General features: G+C 41.9%; 1 protein-coding gene across 3 annotated transcripts in view; it reads left to right on the top strand.

Moving 5' to 3' along the window:
• The first annotated feature begins 16,488 nt into the window (after positions 1-16,488).
• top3b (DNA topoisomerase III beta) overlaps positions 16,489-21,111 on the top strand; it is a 47,022-nt gene continuing 42,399 nt past the window's right edge. For 2 of the 3 annotated variants that reach the window (XM_030418117.1, XM_030418119.1), the window contains exon 1: positions 16,490-16,790. In XM_030418117.1, the coding sequence (XP_030273977.1) occupies positions 16,721-16,790 (70 nt within the window). In that variant the 5' untranslated portion in view covers positions 16,490-16,720. Of the gene's footprint in view, positions 16,791-21,111 lie in introns of all 3 variants that reach the window. The other variant, XM_030418118.1, reaches the window with a different exon arrangement.

Below are 21,111 nucleotides of genomic sequence, written 5' to 3'. Positions count from 1 at the left end.
AAAGCCTTGGTTGCTTTTTGGCGAGAGTTTCGCTTTAAGAAGCCAGCGCTGATTATTAATCTGCTGCAGGTGCGTGTGTGTGAGCTCCCTCCCGAGACCGCCGACTCCGCCCAGCCTCCAGCGCACCTCTGAAAGCAAACAGAAAATACAAAAGCACAACCGCAACCTCCAGCCACAGCAAACGTAAATCGTGACAGTACTCCCCCCTACCCGGCGCCCTACCCGGTTTGCAGGGAAACTCATGGTAGAAGTCCCGCAGGAGAGTGGGGTCCAGGATATGGGCATGTGAGACCCACGAGCGTTCCTCTGGACCGTAACCCTCCCAGTCCAGCAGGAACTGGTCCACAATAGTGAGAATGGCTGTGTGTCCATTAGAAGGGGGAAGTCCGGTAACAAAATCCACAGCGATGTGGGACTAAGGGCGGCTGGGAACAGGGAGAGGTTGAAGGAGCCCCACAGGTGGACGGTGCAAGGCTTTGCTCCTCGCGCACACCGCACAGGCCGCCACGAACTCGCTCACATCTTTTGCTTGTCCCAGCCACCAGAAATGACGCCAGAGAAACAATAGTGTTGGCTGGACCCCAGGATGACAGCTGAGCTTGGACGAGTGTCCCCACTGAAGCACCTGTGACCGGACCTCCTCCGGTACGAAGAGGCGGGTAGGGGGGCCAGTGCCTGGATCCGGATGGTTACGTTGAGCCGCTCACATAATTGTCTCAGTCTCCCACTTTGCGGCACCAACGATCTGGGACGGGGGCACGATGAATTCAGGACCAGGAGAGTGAGCGTCACAAGAGAAGAGGCGAGAGAGTGCGTCCAGCTTGCCATTCTTGGACCCAGGGCGCAAGGAGAGTGTGTAATTGTAACAGCTCAGGAAAAGGGCTCAGCGAGATTGACGGGAGCTTAATCTTCGTGCAGAGCGAAGATACTGGAGATTTTTATGGTCAGTCCAAATTAGAAACGGCTCTTGGGTTCCCTCCAGCCAGTGTCGCCACTCTTGTAAAGCCAGGACCACTGCCAATTGGCCAATGCCAATTCATCCTGCAACTTAACCCATATGTTTTACTCTTGCCCGCTACTGTCTCGCTTTTGGCAGAATTATTTTGATACCATGTCAAAAATACTTTCAACGATTATGAAAATCTCTCCACATGTCGCCATATTTGGGCTCCCAGAAGTTTATAATCGATTTACCTCTAATCAGTTAGATATTTTAGCATTTACTTCCCTACTGGCAAGACGCCACCTCCTTCTTAATTGGAAGTCCACTAAAGCTCCGTCTAGCACTCAGTTGTTCAAAGACACTATGTCTTCTCTAAAGCTGGAGAAGATCAGATATTCAGTGAAAGGTAACTCTGATAAATTTTACAATAAGTGGTTTCCCTTCTTAACATTTTTTTCGCTCTCTTCAGTCTCTGCCCCCTGATTGATGGACCCCTTCTCCCATCCCCCCCTTTATTTTTTTTAATCTTATTTATCTATTTTATCATTTTTCTTTCTATTATTATTATAATCATTATTCTTAGTCATTATTATTCAATTATTTCACAGATGTATCCTTATTTATTTATTTGTTATTCTTTTTGAATTTCGTATTGTTTCTTGTTTCGCCCGCCTATGTTCTCACAGGCCACAAAAGTTAAAAATATCCTAGGAGGTTGACTGTATGCCTTGTCCTTCATTCCTCAAGATGCAAAGTATTTCTATTGTATTGTATCAATGTCTATTTTTCAGATTTTTTTTTTTTTCAATTGTGACATGGATGTGATATGATACTCAATGCTAATGTGACATTGATTTTCTGTTCTAAAGTGCCTTAACTCCTAATAAAAAATATTTAATGTAAAAAGAAAAAGAAAAAAAAAAAAAAAAGGAAGAGTGGATGGTGGCTTTAAAATCTGGTCTGATAGAGGTGTTGGTAAAATAGAGGCCCTTTACATGAATGGTAACTTCCTTACGTTTGATCAGTTGTGTCAAATCTATAACATTCCAAGGAAACATTTCTTTAAACATTTACAATTAAAACATTTCATACAGTCTGTAGGAGCCAAAATGTGCATCTGTTCTGAATTGTTTACTTTTGTTTAGGCAGCGCACATTATTATTATCATTATTGTTGTTTGTTTTGTCATCTTGTTGTGATTTCAGGTAAGAGGAAGTGGGTTTGGCCTCCACATTATTTCACCTGCGCAGTTTGTTCGTGGGTGCGCTAGTAGACAAAGAAGGTTGAGTGAGGCCCTATATTTTTTCTTTGACCGTAATTTTGATGTAACTTTGGCCATCATTTTTCTACTTGATTTTGACCATAACTTTCGTTAATAAACTCGAGAAACTTATCTGGAATTGGACTAAAGTTTTTCATTAAATGAGTCACAGAAAGGAGCCTGCTTTTCCTATCAGCGGATTATTATTAAATTAAATAAGACGCTACAACTTAGTCAAAGAAAAAATTATACATCCTTGACACGGCACAGACATGATTTCATCGCATCGGCAAGCGCAGTGGTGTTTGGAATGAAAGAACACTGGATTATATTGGCTTTTCACTCTTCGGAAGGACGGAGGAGATGCACTGACTGATGCCGCGGCGCAGACTTTCAACGGCAGCGCATCATGGCCAGGAAGCGGTAGGCTGTTTTAATTCCCTCTGTGTATATTATAAGTTTGAACACAGTCGGAGGAGCTGTCGCTTGTCCATTGGGGACTGTTGGTTGGCCTGCTTTGTGCGTCTTTGGAGATTTTGGAGCTGGTTTGACTGCTTGTTACGCGCTGACTGCCGCGCTCCGTTGAGATGAAAATGCAATGGAAAATCGTGTTGACCACTGTTGAGCAATTGTGAATTACGTGTTTTGCTGTGTTCATGGATGAAATGCGCATATTGGAAAATGCTAAATGAGTGACACTAAAGGAGTGGATGAAATGGATGAGAGACCAGTCAAGCTTACGGCTAAGGCTTTGGCTTACAAAATTGAAAATCTTCAGAAAGAACGACAAACAAACGTGAGAAAAATTAAAGAGCTCATAAAGGAAACTAAAGAGCTAATGAAAAATGATGAAAATGCAAAGGATGTGCAATTCGCAGTGGAGAAATTGACTCATCTGTACGACAATGCAAAGGATGCACATGAGTCAGTTGTTGTAATGCTTCCTCAAAAGGAACAGGAAACTCAGAGTGACTGGTTCAAACACATGACAAAATGCAAAACAGAATTCGTGGAAGATGCAAACCGATGGTTGTCTGAAACTGGAAGGCCGTTTCCTCAAACAGGTCACGTGACTGCAGATTTACCAATTGCTGAAGAAACAGATATTTCTCCCACTTCACCCGAGGCACCTGTGGAATTAAAAGAAACAATTATCCACACTGACAAACATAACATCCCCTTATATCAATCGAACATTAAGGCAACATCCGACGTTCATGATGAAATACAACCAAGTGACAGTGTGTCAAATATTGAAAGCAGAAGAAGCAAGAAAAGTTCATCTGGGTCAAGTTCTAAAATTTCAAGTACAGCATCTGCACATATAAAGGCCGAAGCTAAAGTGGCTGCTCTTATCATACGACAAAAACTGTTGAAGGACAAGCACATCTTGGAGGCACAAGAGGAACAGCTGAGGAGGAAAAAGGAGCAACTGGAACTGGAAGCAAACATTGCTGCTACAATGGCCAAAATAAAAGTATTAAGTGCTGCAAAGGGATCAAGTGTACAAAGTAACCTCTCAAAAGTGTCTGATGGTATGGAATCATATTTCGACAGAGGACAACAACAAAAGAAAACAGTTGATGCTGAAGCAGATACTTTTGTACCCCAGATACATACACAGGGACAAATACCCCTAAGGCACAGTGTATGTGATCCACAAACAAAAAAATAACAGTTACGGACAGAGCTGCGAGTCAAGTACAATCTTTCACTGCAGGTCCCTCGATGCTTCAACTAAGTAACAGGAATCCAAGTGAACACGCACATGTGATATCTCCAACTACACTACCTGTTTCAAGTAACGGTGACCAGAACAATATAGTCTCTGTCTTGGAAAAGTAAAAAGGAAATCACTGCATTATTAGTCCAACAACAGTGCCTGTCTTCCATGCCCAAGAAAGATATTCAAGTTTTCGATGGTGACCCACTTCAGTACCAAACATTCATTAAATCTTTTGAACACAGTATTGAAAACAATAGCAAAAATCCCAGAGACTGTCTTTATTATCTGGAACAATACACAAGAGGACAGCCAAGAGAACTGGTAAAGAGTTGCCTACATATGACCTCTGACAGAGGATTCAGGAAGCTAAATCTTTACTTCAGGAGCATTTTGGACATGAGCATAAAATTGCTACAGCTTACATGGAGAAGGCTCTATCATGGTCATCAATAAAACCAGATGACACAAAGGCTCTACAAGTATACACTCTGTTTCTAAGAGGATGTTGCAACGCCATGGAGGACGTCAGCTACATGCATGAGCTTGACATGCCCTCTAATATGCTAGCCATCATAAAGAAAATGCCTTACCGGCTGAGGGATAAATGGAGAACAGTGGCCTGTGATCTCCAGGAGAAAAACAAACAAAGAGCTACCTTTAAAGACATGGTGAATTTCCTGGAGAGGCAGGTAAAAATCATAACAGATCCACTCTTTGGAGACATCAAGGATGCAACAAGCCAAAATGTTAGGAGGTCTAAGACACAGCCTCATTCAAGGATAAAAGGAAATATCTTTGCTACGACTGTGACAGTTGCAGAAAAGAAAATTGGAGGAACAAAGGAAAACTTACCTGTGGACAGGAGTTGTTTGTTCTGTGGAGGTGGACATGCTTTGGAGAAGTGTCCACAGTTGGAAAAAAGGGCACACAGTGAGAAAATCACGTTCCTGAAAGAAAATGGAGTATGTTTTGGCTGTCTGTGTAAGGGACATATCAGCAAAGACTGCCGGAAGAGACTCACTTGTGATGTATGCAGTTTAAAGCATCCTACAATGCTGCAAATCCACCAGAAAAGGAAGGAAATTGACAAAGAACAGACAGAAAAAAGGACAGGAGCTAAAGACACTGCCGTAGCCTCTGTTCAGACAAGTGGTCTTAGTGGGGCCGGCGAAGATAACTGCAAGCTCTCAATAGTACCTGTACAAGTTAAAGCTAAAAAAGGAAATATAACTGTGCATACTTATGCTTTTCTCGATCCAGGTAGCACCGCATCATTTTGCACAGTGGGATTGATGAATAAGCTTAACCTTCAGGGAAAGAGATCAAGCATTCTATTACAAACTATGGGACAAAGGAAAGTTGTTGAAACTAGCATCGTTTCTGGCCTTGAAGTCAGTGGACTGGACAGCAATGATTTTTGTGATCTGCCAAGCATATACACCCAGAAAATTATGCCTGTGCACAAAGGAAACATCCCACATCAGAACGATATTGATAACTGGCCTCATTTCAGTGATGTTCATCTACCTGAAATCAACTCTGAGATAGAGCTGCTGATTGGATCAGATGTACCAAAGGCTCTGGAACCTCTTGATGTAATACGCAGCATGGGAGATGGACCTTATGCAGTCAAAACCATGCTTGGTTGGACAGTGAATGGCCCTTTAGGAGGAAGAAATAATGTTCAAGAGAAATCTGTGATAAATGTGAACAGGATCGCAGTCATGAAACTTGATGAGCTGTGGCAACAACAATTCAAGAACAACTTTCCTGAATGCATTAGGGATGACCAAGAACCCTCAAAAGAAGATCAACAGTTCTTGGATTTAGTTTCAAAATCTGCCCAACTAATCGATGGTCATTATTGCATTGCATTACCTTTAAAGGAGAGGAAAATACACATGCCTGACAATAGAAGTGTTGCAGAACAACGGACACTAAACCTAAAGAAAAGATTCAAGAGAGATTGTACTTTTCATTTGGACTACACCAACTTTATGTCAGACATGTTATCTAAAGGTTATGCAGAGATGGTGCCAGATGATGTCTTGGAACGCAGTGATGGCAGAAAATGGTTTCTGCCACATCATGGAGTTTTGCATCCACAAAAGAAGAAACTGCGAGTGGTATTTGACTGTGGAGCAACATTTCAGGGAGTTTCATTGAATTCTCAGCTCCTACAGGGGCCAGACCTGACCAGTACTTTGATAGGAGTCTTGACCAGATTCCGTAAAGAGCCTGTCGTCATCACTGCAGACATCGAAGCAATGTTTCACCAAGTGAAAGTACCAAATGAGGACCGTGACTTGTTACGGTTCCTCTGGTGGCCTGATGGAGACTACAATCAGAACATGATGGAATATAGAATGACAGTGCACCTATTTGGAGCCACTTTATCTCCAAGTTGTGCGAACTTTGCTCTTCGGAAATGTGCTGAGGACAACAAGAAACAATTCAGCCCGCAAGCTGTAAACACCATCATAAACAACTTTTACGTTGATGATTGCCTTGCCTCAGCAGCTTCAGAAGAGAATGCAATAGCTCTTTATCATGACCTACGAGCAATCTGTTTCCAGGGAGGCTTTCTACTTACCAAATGGATAAGCAACAGTCGTCATGTATTGGCTGCCATACCTGAAACAGAGAGAGCAAAAGAAATAAAAAATCTGGATTTGGATAGTGGCAACCTTCCTGTGGAGAGAGTGTTAGGTGTTCAATGGTGTGTGCAATCTGATGTCTTTAAGTTCAAAATCATCCTTAAAGACAGGCCTCTCACCAGACGGGGGATTCTTTCAATAGTCAGTTCAGTATATGATCCCCTAGGAATACTGGCACCTGTAGTCCTGACCGCCAAGAAGATCCTGCAAGATTTGTGTCGGAAAAAGATCGGTTGGGATGATACAATACCAAACTCCATTGTACAGAAATGGCTGAGTTGGATTCAAGAACTTCATAAATTGGAAGACTTTAAAGTTGACAGATGCCTTAAACCTACCAACTTTGGAACAGTGACATCTGCACAACTGCATCATTTTGCTGATGCATGTGAGGACGGTTATGGAACTGTTAGCTATCTGTTACTGCACAACAGTCACGACCAGGCACATTGTGGGTTCATAATGGGGAAAGCAAGGGTGGCTCCATTAAAGCCAGCCACCATTCCCCGAATGGAGTTAACTGCTGCTACCATGGCGAGCAGAATGGACACAATGTGGAGAAAAGAACTGCAGATGAAGCTAGCAGAATCCATATTCTGGACCGATAGCACCTCCGTTCTCAAGTACATCAACAATAAGACCACAAGGTTCCGAACTTTTGTAGCCAACAGAGTCTCTGAAATTGCCAAAGTCTCACATCCATCACAGTGGAGATATGTGAACACAGCTAACAACCCAGCAGATTTGGCCTCCCGAGGTTTATCAGTTTTGTCTTTTCTAAAGAAAGAAATTTGGATATCTGGACCTCAGTTTCTTCTGCTGCCTCAGGGAGAGTGGCCTCAAAATCCTGACAGACTAGAGGAAATCTCACCAAAAGACTCTGAAGTCAGGCGCATAACCATCAATGCTACTCAGACAAAAACAAATGAAGTAGATCCAATAACCAGTCTAATCCATCATTTCTCATCCTGGACTGATTTGAAAAGAGCAGTAGCATGGATCCTCAGAGTTAAAAGAACGCTCTTACATCATAGCAGAAAACGAAAACATGCACATGGTGCTCATGTTCAGCTTCATGCAGACAGCACCCACCAAGAAAATCTGCAACGAAAGAAAACAGGAAATCATGAGGCTCAGGAAAACAGTAGACTCACAGTTGAAGAATTGGCTAACGCTGAGCTGGAGATCATATACTATTGCCAGAGAAAAAGATTTGCAGATGAAATCTCAAGTCTGAAAAAAGGAATGAATGTTAAAAGGACGAGCCACATTCATAAACTCAACCCCATTCTGGACAAAAAATTATTGCGAGTTGGCGGGCGACTCAGCAGGGCAGCAATGCCAGAAGAGATGAAACATCCGATTATACTGGCCAAAGAGTTTCACATTTCTGAGTTAATTCTCCGTCATGTTCACGAAGAGGTTGGTCATGGTGGTCGCAACCATATGCTAGCGAGACTACGTCAGAAATATTGGATTCCTGGTGCCACTGTGTCAATCAGGAAAATTTTGTCAAAGTGTGTTGTTTGTCGGCGTTTAAATGCTACTCCTGGACAACAAAAGATGGCAGACTTACCGATGGACAGAGTCTCTCCTGATGAACCCCCCTTCACATATGTTGGAGTTGATTATTTTGGACCCTTTGGAGTAAAACGAGGACGGACTGTTGTGAAGCGCTATGGTGTTATCTTCACGTGTTTAGCTATAAGAGCAGTTCACATTGAAGTAGCATCATCACTGGACACAGATTCTTTCATCCATGCCCTTCGCCGTTTTATAGCCAGACGTGGTCAAGTGAAAGAACTACGATCGGACAATGGCACCAATTTTGTGGGAGCTCAACGTGAAATGAGGGAGGCAATTAAAAGCTGGAATCAAGATCAGATTCATAATACTCTACTCCAAAAGGAAATCAACTGGATCTTCCATCCCCCTGCTGGCTCACACCATGGAGGAGTATGGGAAAGATTAATTAGATCAGTGCGAAAGGTTCTTAATTCCACCCTCAATGTGCAAAACCTTGATGAGGAAGGTCTTCACACAGTTTTATGTGAAGTTGAGGCCATTCTTAACAGTCGTCCTATCACCAAAGCTTCAACAGATCCAAATGACCTTGAAGCACTTACCCCGAATCACCTTTTGCTTCTTAAAACCAAACCGTCACTGCCACCAGGACAGTTTCAGAGAGAAGACATATATGATCGCCGCAGGTGGAGACAAGTTCAGTATATGTCAGATTTGTTCTGGAAAAGATGGACAAAAGAATATCTTCCCCAACTGCAGGAACGACAAAAATGGTCTAACATCAGACGCAACTTCACACCAGGAGACATCGTGATCATCGTGGACGACTCCGCACCTCGAAACTCCTGGCTAACTGGAAAAATCATCGAGACCATCGTGGACAAAAAGGGGCTTGTGCGTCATGTTCAGATCAAGACCAAGACCGGCTTTCTGAACAGACCCATCAACAAGATCTGTCTCCTACTGGAAGCAGAGGATTTTTTGACAAATCCCAATTGACCTTTTTGACCCCCAGACCTTGACCTTACCAACATTACAAATTAGACTATGGACTGGATTAATTAAGAGTGAGGTGGTGAAGATCACTCCTCTTATAAGACTGATAAACTCCGACTATATGGAAGAAGAAAGAAGATCTACACAAAACATTGAAAATATTGTGTGTTAGAATATATTGAGTTTGATTATAATTTCATTGTAATTATTATTTGAAACATAATAATTAGGGGCCGGTATTGTAGGAGCCAAAATGTGCATCTGTTCTGAATTGTTTACTTTTGTTTAGGCAGCGCACATTATTATTATCATTATTGTTGTTTGTTTTGTCATCTTGTTATGATTTCAGGTAAGAGGAAGTGGGTTTGGCCTCCACATTATTTCACCTGCGCAGTTTGTTCGCGGGTGCGCTAGTAGACAAAGAAGGTTGAGTGAGGCCCTATATTTTTTCTTTGACCGTAATTTTGATGTAACTTTGGCCATCATTTTTCTACTTGATTTTGACCATAACTTTTGTTAATAAACTCGAGAAACTTATCTGGAATTGGACTAAAGTTTTTCATTCAACGAGTCACAGAAAGGAGCTTGCTTTTCCTATCAGCGGATTATTATTAAATTAAATAAGACGCTACACAGTCAAACTATAAACAAATGTGAAATCTGAACCACCACCACTTTCACATCTTGAAAATCTTACTCTTTCGGACTTGAATGGAAGGAGACAGATTTCTCTATTCCATTCGACTTAATTAGTATTTGATAAGGAGTCCACTATGGACAGACTAGAGGCATGGAGATGAGATGTTCAAGGAGATATAGATACAGCCGATTGGGAAATGGCATGCTTAAAAGCTAAAAAACAATCAATACAAGAATTAAGTTATTACAGCACAAGTGGTTAATGAGAACTTACATCACCCTTGTCAAACTGAATTGTTGGTGCCCTGACATTCCAGACACTTGTATTAAGCGTTTGAAAGGAAAGGGACACTATACCATTGTGTATGGGAGTGTCCAAAGTTAAATAAATACTGGAAAACTGTTGTTGAGAAGATGTCTGAGGTTGTGGGAGTGAAGGTCCCCCACCAAGCGAAGCTGTGTATACTAGGCATATATCCAGACAACTTTACTGTTAGCTCAAAACAATCAATTCTGATTGACTTTGGTCTCCTGCAGGCCAGGAGAATGATTGCTTTATCTTGGAAAAAAACAGATATGCCTTCCATACATGTGTGGGTGAAAGAGATGGTATCCTGTGTTGTACTGGAGAGGTTGACTTATATAACTAGAGGAAAGGCTGAAGAATTTGAAAAAGTGTGGAGACCATTATTGAGGTTTCTTGGGCATCAGCATGCACAACTTGACATTGTTGTAGGGAGCTGAGTGTTTTTTGGTGTCGTTCTTATGTTATTTACTTTATTATTTTTACATTGTCATTTTAGTTGTGTTCAATATGTAAAACGTGATGTCTTTTTTGTATGGAAATGTAGTAACCACGCATGTTTCACTGTCTTTGTCAATTTTATTGTATGTTTGTATGTGTTTAATATGTTTAAAAGTCATGTGTTTATTTACTGCAGATTTTAATCACGTTTCACTGGACAAAACCTTCCCAACATTTCACCAGTATGTTGACTGCCCCACCAGAGACTGTAACACACTGGATCTTTTATATGCAAATACTAAGGATGCATACAGTTCCACAGCCCTCCCCCCCCTTGGAAGATCTGACCACAACCTGGTCCTGCTGACCCCTAAGTATGTCCCTCTTGTTCAGCAGCAGCCTGTCCACACTAGGAGCATCGGGAGGTGGACTCAGGAGGCTGCGGACTCACTACAGGACTGCTTTGAGTCGACAGACTGGGATGTACTCGTTGAGCCACATGGAGAGCATCTCGACAGCATGACCGACTGCATCACATAATACATCAGGTTTTTTGAACACACCACCATGCCAACCCGGACTGTACGCTGCTTTCCTAACAAGAAGCCATGGATCACCAATGACCTGAAAGCTCTTCTTAACAAGAAGAAGAGGGCGTTCAGGTCTGGAGACAGGGAAGAACTGAGGAGAGTGCAGCATCAGGGATATGCTGAGGTCCTGTAAAGACACCTACAGGAGGAAGCTGGAGGCCAAACACCAGCAGAACAATGTGAGGGATGTGTGGACTGGTATGAAGCAGATCATTGGGTGTAAGGTGAGCGGCAGACAGTCATCAGGCAGCCTGGAGAGGGCAAACGAGCTGAACAGATTCTTCAAGAAGTTCAGCTCACAGCCTTCTGTCTTCTCCCCGACACCTCCAGACCCCCACACACCCTCACTGCCCCTAATGCTTCCTCCTCTCCCCCCTCACTCCCCTGATGTGTGTTCTCCTGTGCAGCACCTCTCCTCTCCTCTTTTCACCTTATACACCACTGACTTTCAGTACAATACCGGGTCGTGTCACCTGCAGAAGTTTCCTGACGACTCGGCTGTTGTTTACGATGGCCGGGAGGTGCAAACCAAAATTACAAAATGTGAAACACTTTTACGAAGCTTGAGACAAATTTACATTTTGGAAAACATTTCTACATATTATAAAACAAAATTACATTACCGAAACAAATTTACATTTCAGAAAACAAATTTACATTTCAGAAAACAAATTTACATTTCAGAAAACAAATTAACATGATACAAAACACCTTTACAAACACCGAGACAAATTTACAAGTGGTGAAACACTTTTACAAGTCCCAAAACAAATTTACAATTAACATCAACCGGAAAGGGAATGTACCAACTCCGGGGTTGAACCGGAAGTGATAACCCGGCAGCGGCCAATTCGAGTTGTTGTTGTTGTTGATGGCGTTCATCTCTCTCTCTACCCATAGACATATATACATAGACGCCTCATTGAGCGGGTCGGCCCGCTGCTGCGATACGTCGACGTCGCCGCCATATTGGAGGAGGCAGATCCGCCCCGTGAACTAATACGAGTCAATGGAGTGAACTTTATAAAGCTCCTTCTACAAAGTGCTATAAGTTAATGTGTCTCATTTACACATTCACACACGTTCGGATATATTCAGGAAACAGAGAGGAACCAAAAACAACGTCTGTAACGTTCTCTGAGGATTATAAACGTTAGCTAATCCTCATATGTTCAGTATACAGGTCGGCACCAAACCATTTTATAATGTTTTTATGAGTGTTTACAGCTGCTAATGTATGTAACGCTGTTACTGTGATGATACATGACAATTAAATATTTAATCTGTCCATAATAACCACATCCTGACATGTAAATGCCGACCTGTATTTTCACAATGAATGAAATACATTTCACTGAATGAATGAAATACAATAATCAGAACAAATGACTGAATCAGATGCCTTGTCCCGCTGCACCATCTCATCACACAGAATAGCTCAGGATAATTCTTTGTATTGTTAATGTGACGGGAACAGAAAGGGTTAATTAATAAGAGTTTATAATACAGATAACACTGGACACAGCAGTTAACCACTTCTCCATAATCAACACAAGCTGACAGAACTGAGCAGTTTATTGATGACATCTTTCAGGGTTGTTGCGTTACATGAAGGATTTTATAGGTTTATTCAGCAAATTCCCCTCAGCTGTGATATAATTATGCACATAAGCACAGTTGTCATCATAATAATGAATAACTGTTGTAATTGTATTGTATTGTTATTGGGCAAGACTTACTATAATGTACCAGATAGACAAAGTTCAAATGTATTTAATGGTGACATTACAAGGAAAACGGAACATGATCATTTACAGTAAGACAACATTTAGGCTATTCATCTACTCTTGATGAGCCACTGTGTGACCATTTGAAGTGAAGCAATTACAAAGTATCTAAATTTGAAGTTGTTATTGTGACAAAGCTGTCACATTCTGTTGTCTCTAAATATGAACTGTCTGTGTATATATATATATACATATATATATATATATATATATATATATATATATATATATATATATATATATATAAGTAATCAGATTAATACATCCTCTGCAAAAAGACAAGCTTGACACGGGTCTTGATCTCCGGTCGTCTGCATGCAACACAGCAGCAGTTCCACTGCTCTATTCCCTCAGCCCAAATGTTTTGGTTGACTAATATTTTGAACATCTCAGATTGAATAATTTCTGAAGGAGATTAATATGAGAAAAAGGCCAGCAAAGTTCCCATAGCATCAGGTAAGAAAACTGATCGCAGTCGTTGTTGATTGTAATCAAACATGAATGGAATTTCAATTTCCTCCACTTCTTCGCCGACTTAGAAGAAGGCAAACACCGCAAGCTCAAGCCTGGTTTATGCTTCTGCGTCGCGGCGACGGCGTAGCTACGTCGTCGACCCTACGCCGTCATTGAGCATTTGAAGTTCTGCGTCGAGGGAACGCGTTGTTCTGCAATTCACCGCCAAGCCGCTAGGGGGGTGTGGCTGTGTCTTTGTTTGGTTTCGGGGGGTTCATATCGGATTCCTTGGTTTTCTTCTGGTCAGACAGTAAACAATGGCAACTGAGATGGAGCGGGTGTTTTTGGAGATGGAGCTCGTGGATATTGAACAACAAATGCTGTTATTACAAATGTTGAAGCGCAGGCGACGCAGAAGAAGAAGCAACTGCCGGAAATGACGTTCTGAGCGGACCAATCATAGTCCTTGCCATTCGCGTCTCGACGCGTCGACGTGACGCGTAGTCAGGATTTTTTGGAAGTGCACGTCAGGCTACGGCGTAGGGTCCGCGTAAAGTCTGGTTTATGCTTCTGCGTCGCGGCGACAGCGTAGCTACGTCGTCGACCTTACGCCGTCATTGAGCATTCGTAGTTCTGCGTCGAGGGGACGCGTTGTTCCGCCAAGCGGCTAGGGGGGTGCTGCTGTGACTTTGTTTGGTTTCGGGGGGTTCATATCGGATTCCTTGGTTTTCTTCCGGTCAGACAGTAAACAATGGCAACTGAGATGGAGTGGGTGTTTTTGGAGATGGAGCTCGTGGATATTGAACAACAAATGCGGTGGCGGTGTTGTTATACTGTTGACTGTAAAAGCAACTGCCGGAAATCACGTTCTGAGCAGACCAATCACAGTCTTTGCCATTCGCGTCTTGACGCGTCGACGTGACGCGTAGTCAGGATTTTTTGTAGGCACACGTCAGGCTACGGCGTAGGGTCCGCGTAGGGGTCTGCGTCGACGACGTAGCTACGCCGTCGCCTTGACGCAGAAGCATAAATCAGGCTTAAGGGTCTGCGTCGACGATGTGGCTACGCCGTCGCCACGATGCAGAAGCATAAATCAGGCTTCAGCCAAGTCACGTCACGTCTACGGGAAGAGAGAGTGTCCGACTTCATAGCAGCGTTTGTAGCCCCGCCCCTGCTGTCACCAGCAGATCTCGCTGATGCAGTCAGGCAGCAGGAGGTCAACTTGAAAGGACCCGCCCTTTGCGGTCTCACCGAATGAGTGTACTTCGGTGCGCCCTGCAGGCCGCGTTAACTTTTGTGAAATGGGACAATCTACCCTTCGCAGCATTTCCTGGTTGCGTCACCAGATGTTCCCGCCTCTACTCGTACGTCACTATTTCTGCAGCTCAGGTCCGTGAAAGTGACAAGAAGAGTAAAGTTTGACTGTCAGATCTGTTTGAGCTTCAGGAATTCCTGATTTCCTTTTTAATCCTCCTGCTTGTGGAGGAAGAGGAGAAGCGGCTCTGGTTTATCTCCAGCTGAGAGGACCGTGGAGAGGTAAACCTGTTATTGAACCCACAGTAATGTTATCAATGTTATCATTATTAGCTAGCTAACAATTTGGGGTCATTAACATACAGATACATTACGTTAATGCTGACATATAAACTGCTGATCGCCACATATGGTTTTATTTAAATTTTAAAGGCGTTATTCCTATTTAAAGTGTTTGGTAGACAGTTGTGTTTGTTGTAATGATTTATTATTATTATTATAATTGAAATTGCCTCTTTCTTAAAACATTCTTAATGACCTGGCAGCCGTTGATCGAGTCAGAACTGCAGACCCAGTTGACGGACGATGTGGTGGACAGAGGAGACTGGACCCCCAAACACCCTGAGTACCGACCCAGATGATGTCCCACTGACACCATCCAGCCCAGCAGCACTGCAGGGACTCCTGCTCAGCCTGTTACTGTCCATCATCTGTTACTGTTTTAATATTGTTTTCAATAATAGCCTAATTGTTTTTGTTAATAGTGAATAATAATCTGTAAATAGTTATTTATGCTGTAATTTTGTAAATAGTTGTAAATGTTAAGACCTTCATAATAAAAGAAAACATTAAATCCCTTGTTGTCCCTGAAAAGTAGCACTTGATGCCATTTGCTGTTATAAATTGTACTTAAGCTGTAAATACTGAATGGAATAGACAACGTGTAACAATAGAACAATATTTTATTTAATGAATTATATAAAATGAACAATTATGAACAAATAATATAAAAAGAACCCATACATTAACTAAATAACAACAGCTATAATGTAAGGATTGTCCTCTGGAGCAGAGACGAGCCTCTCCATCCTCTCTGCAGCCTCATGTCCTCCTTCATCCTCCTCCTCTTCCTCCTCTCTGTTTGCTCCCTAAAACACAATGAAATGTAAAAGATGTTTTGTGTTACGTCAACAGAAAAAAGAGATCTAATACAGCAAAAAATATATAATCATCATCGAGGATAATCCTAAACTTAGCTCTTTATTCAATTCTAATGTTTAACTAGACTTTACAATGTTACGGTCTGAAATAAAGCAGGGATCACAGCCTGATCTAAATCTGTTCATCTTGGTCCATTTATGTACATGAAGTAAAGATAGTCTCTAACATCTCCACAGTCACAATAAGATATAAAATACAAGTCAACCTCTGAACGTCTTGCGTTTGAAAGTGAAGGCTTTTAAGGCTTTACTTCCAAAGGGATCAAGCTGAGCATTACCAACGTATTTTAACTGAAATGTGGAGGTTTTAATGTCCCTTGAAGTTTAACATATCTGGCGTTGGATGTTCAAAGAAGTAAAAACCGAGTATAAACCCAACACTTACATTTAAATACGAGATCTGCGCCACTTGAGGTCGCCATTATTTATTTATTTATTTATTCTCTTCGGGCGCGTGATGAATCTTGGGATATGTGAGACCACGAAGTGTAGTAGCGGTGCACACTCGAAAAACAGGTAAAAGGAGTGCGCATTTGTGGGGTGCATTATGAGAACACTTTGAATTGGGACACCCTTCGCCGCGGAATAGTGACGTAATCGCACTTCAAATGCGCACTCGAAGTGTGCAGACCCTGAATTGAGACACGGCTATTGTCTCCACCTACTCCTAAGTGTGGAAGACGCGCACCGGAAATACGTCACGGTAGTCGTCGTTACCCCGGAATGGAACAATTTATAAACTGCCTCACAGCGTAACCTATAAGCGAGCTGTTAACTTTAAAGTTAACATTCTTTACAGGGGAGTGCTAATTGTTAGCACATGTTGACCAGGTTCGAGAAAACAATAGTGCGCTTTCAGAACATTCCGTCATACTAAGAGCCGACCGGGCAGTTGGATAGAGAAGCTGTGAACACTTCATTCAACATGAAAACTGTTTTGATGGTAGCAGAAAAACCATCCTTGGCTCAGTCGATTGCCAAAATCCTCTCTAAAGGTGAGTACAGATGTAACTTATAGCTATGCAATATGGTATGAAGGAAGACTTTAATTTTAGGACGAAAGAAAGATCCAGGCTAATATCGACAGGGAAGAATAAAGATATCATTTCGCTTTGTGTAACAGGCCTTTATTATTTAGTTACAACACTTAGGTCAGGCTCTGGATTCACATAAGGCTCTTCTGCAGTGGCTCGCTGTGACTTTGACAAAAAAAAAAAACCCGCATTGAGATGAAATTTAGTCAATAGAAACTGGTCTCATTTCCTTTACTCGAACTGTTTTAAAGCTAGGATGCTTCTATATGTTTAATTTATTACAATGTAGGCTATTTAACAATTTTATTCATTTTCAGAACACAAGGAAGATTCAAGCTGCCTGCAAGTGTTCAGTTGTCTGTTTTCGTTGGTTATAGCATTTCCAATGTAAAGAACATACATTAAAAACTGTTGCACAAGTTGTGATATTATTATATTTGAAATGCCAAGAAGGTAATTAGAATAAATTACCCACTACAGAGTTGCCACAAGTGAAAATATTCATGAATGCTCATTAGGGCCTGTCACTAACCTTGATGGTCCAATTCAGTCCAACTGCCTTATCCGACCACTCTCCAACCACTCTGTTGCCTCTCGTCTGACCCATTCGGCAGAAATTTTGCATTAAACACACCGCCTCGACGTGCTGCCAACTCCACAGTAGCGTGCACGTTCTGCGCTTGCGCAAGATGCAATAAGCAGGTGGCTCTAGTGTTGGACTAGAGGTTTATGCACGCAACTCTCCTCACTTTCGATCAAAATGAAACATAACTATTTCAGACAAAAACAGCTGCATACTAAACATGCAGCGAGGCATTACCAAACGAACACAGATTAATTTGTCCTGAACGGTCGAACCAGTATTCTAAAACATGAAAACAAGAAATGACGGAGCGGACTACGTAGAAAACCAATGCGCACACAGTATTCCGCCCCTCCCACACACCGCGCTGATTCGCTAGCACACCGCCAATCAGAGTATCAAATGGCTCAGACGGCCGACAGCCAACCTCCTCAGACTTCGCTTGTTGAATCGGATCAGACAACGTCCGCGCGGCTCCGAAAGATCCAATGCAGCTGAACACACTGAATAGATTTGTTCCCGGCCTCGTCCGAGTCTCCCCAACGGAGACGTCCAACGGTTGGGCCAGTGTGTTCCTGCCTTAAAAGTTGCTGACCCCTGACTTGAGTATTGTGACAGAAGTTTGAAAAGTAAGAACTTGATAGCTGCAAGAGTTGTACTTATTTCGGACACTTAACCTTGATGTGTTCGTTCTTTTATGTGAATGTACGCTCTGCGCTTTATGTTGCTACGAGTAATGTTTTCAACCAGGGCCATCTCTGGAAACTTGGAGACACTGAGATAAAGTCTATGTTGCTGGACCTCAAGTAATTCAGGAAAATATTTTGACACCGAGGCCATCAAAATACACCATATGGACACAAGAATGATGCCAGTAATGTAAAATGTCTTTAATTACTATGTAAACAGACATGTCTGGAAAGGTAGCATTTTCAGCATCTAATGATGAACATTAACAATGACTGAAATGGACTGATTTTCAGAAACCTCCATCGTCACGGTCTCCTTTGTCAGAACAAACACTTATTTTTGATGTTCACCAAGGTCCTAAGGTCCTTGATATGATAGAAGTCAGTCCTGTTCAGCTGTGCCTGGAGATGGCACATAGACACGCTATGGTGATGAGCTCAAATTCCAGAGAGTAGCTGGAGGTGGGGAAGCAGCCAGCGTTTTTCTTGAGGACGGGCATTCTCAGGGACACGGGGATGGTCTCTAGACCAAATGTATTGTCGAGTCCCCTGCAGGAATGGCCAGTGTGGCAGCTGGCCTCGTGGATGACCTGGGGTACTCGGTTCAAGTCAATGTTCTCCCTGATGAGAGATGAGGAGCAGGGTGATAAGAGACAGGCTGTCATTCAGGTATTTGCTCATTTTGTGAATGTGTTAGGCAAAGCAGCCTTCTACTCTTTAACTGTAAGACTTTCATTGAAAATACTTATTTAATATTCTTGTTTTCTTCAGTGACTGGAAGTCATAGGATTTATTCATCTAAGAATTCACAAAGTAGTCTGGTCTATTAAAACAGATCATGGTCTGTCAGTCAACAGATATGCTCAGAGGGATTTCTTAGGATTTCAGGCTTATTGACCATCCCAAATCCCGGTCCCATGCCAAAGACCATAAACACAGTTGCTTTATGTAGTAACTTGTAGCAATTTACATGTATCAATAGCTATTTTATCGGCCGTATATGAGCAGATTGTAACGTGTTGTGAAAAACTTCAACTTCCCATCCCTCTCAGTTGCCTATACAAGCCGGTGGACAATTTGACAAGTTGATTAATGCTGCTGGACTGTGGATTTCTTTACGAAGGACTAGGGTTCTGTTTTCCCACAACAGTCCTTAGGATGTGACTTTATGCACATTCTTGAGTGCCTTGTCTGAAGACCTATCTCCACTCAGCTAATAAAGAGCATTAGTAGTTTATAGGGTTTCTGCAGAGTCTTAAAAAGTCTTTAATACGTCCATATTTTGCATTTTAGGTTTGTAATATAGGTCTTAATGTAATTTAAGACCTATATTACAAACCTAAATTACAATTACATACATAATCATAAGTTGCAGGCCATAAAGTGTTTTGGCTTTTGTATTCTTGTGCTTCCTTTTGTCAGCGGGTGAAAACTCTGATATCCAGACACTGTCAAATGTTGAATCTTATGTAGGGCAGCCAATAATGATTATTTTCATAATTGAGATATCAGTCAATGTAAATACTAAATTTGAAATTATATAAATGGCAAAAACAAAAAATAGACCAGCATTTTAATTTTAAATGCCAATGAGTTAATAGATTTATCAGCTAACCTTTCAGTATTAATCTGGGTTGTAACTTAATAACAAAGGTTATATTTGCGTGTATACTCACACGTAGCTCCAGGTTGCAATGCTGCGCTCGTTGATACGGCTGGGCAAGTTCACCAGCTGGCTGTAGTAGTCCTGCAGGCTGTACGTACAGAAGGATTCGTCCACACACTGGCTGCCTAGTGGCATGGCCAGGCACTGGTGGAGGGCCAGCAGGCACAGCAGAAAGACGCGCAAGAACTGGATACACAGAATAACTGGAATTTGTGGACGTAGTACTTGGTAATAACCACAAATTTAACATGACATTTTAATCAAAATCAGTATTGTTAGGTGTCAGTACCAAAACTTGGTAATCATATTGTCACTAATTACTAACTGCTATTAATTACTTACTAACACTAACTACAAATAATTCCAAAAATATACATGGCCCTACATTTGGCTAGATATAACTGTCAGTTTGTTTAAAATAGATCTAGTTTAGGTGTGCTTGCTCTGCATACACTGTGCATATATTTGAGTCAATAATGCATAATGGAGAGCCAAAGTCACGCCCCTTTGGCCATCTATAGACGGTGTAATGTACAGAGCCCCAAGGGCCTGAAAGTACTCATAGTTTTTATATCTTGTTCATAGACCCATAGGGCAAACATAGTTGAATGCACAATACATTAGATCAGTGGTAAAAGTTGGTACAGAAATTCCTGATCCCCAAAGATACATTGAATGATTTAATGATGATTAAATGTATCCCCTGACCTTTTATCTAGCAGACTCTTCAGATCCTATTGCATTTTGTTTAATACAAATGATGATATTCTAATCAACCAGCTAACTTACACTGAAAAATTGTAACTTTAAAAGCTATCCACATGGTTTGTTCACATCAGACTTCTGAAGCGTCTCAGTAGCTTCAGTTAAACTTGTACAATGTACTGTTGCACAGATGAGGACTGTGGATATTGTCGCTCTTCTCTTGTGATATGTCCTTTTAAACCATAACTTGTCACCTCTAGAGGCCAGCAGAGTCATCAGTCATCAACGCTATCAATGTCATCAGCATAATGCAAGTTTCTTACCTGGAGCTGTTCCATGGCTAAGTTTTATGACAGGAGAATGGTGTCTTCTGTGTTCGGTGTGGCCCTTGGCTTGGAGTTGATCTGCGACTTGTATCTAAACCTCCCTCTATTTATGGCTGTCTTTATCGGGATTGCTACCAGCCCCTGTGTGTGTGAGTGTGTGTGTGTGTGTGTGTGTGTGTGTGTGTGTGTGTGTGTGTGTGTTTACCGTCATAATAGTTACATCCTTTGTCTCTGTCATTAGCATTCAGCCTTGAGAGAATCATTAAATTCAGAGCAGACGTCAGTAGCACTGAGTCAAGGTAACCAAGGGCAC

The sequence above is a fragment of the Sparus aurata genome, chromosome 5, assembly GCF_900880675.1.
Source record: "Sparus aurata chromosome 5, fSpaAur1.1, whole genome shotgun sequence".
Classification (NCBI taxonomy): domain Eukaryota; kingdom Metazoa; phylum Chordata; class Actinopteri; order Spariformes; family Sparidae; genus Sparus; species Sparus aurata.
The sequence above is the reverse complement of the archived record's forward strand: the minus strand, read 5'-3'. Positions and strand labels throughout refer to the sequence as shown.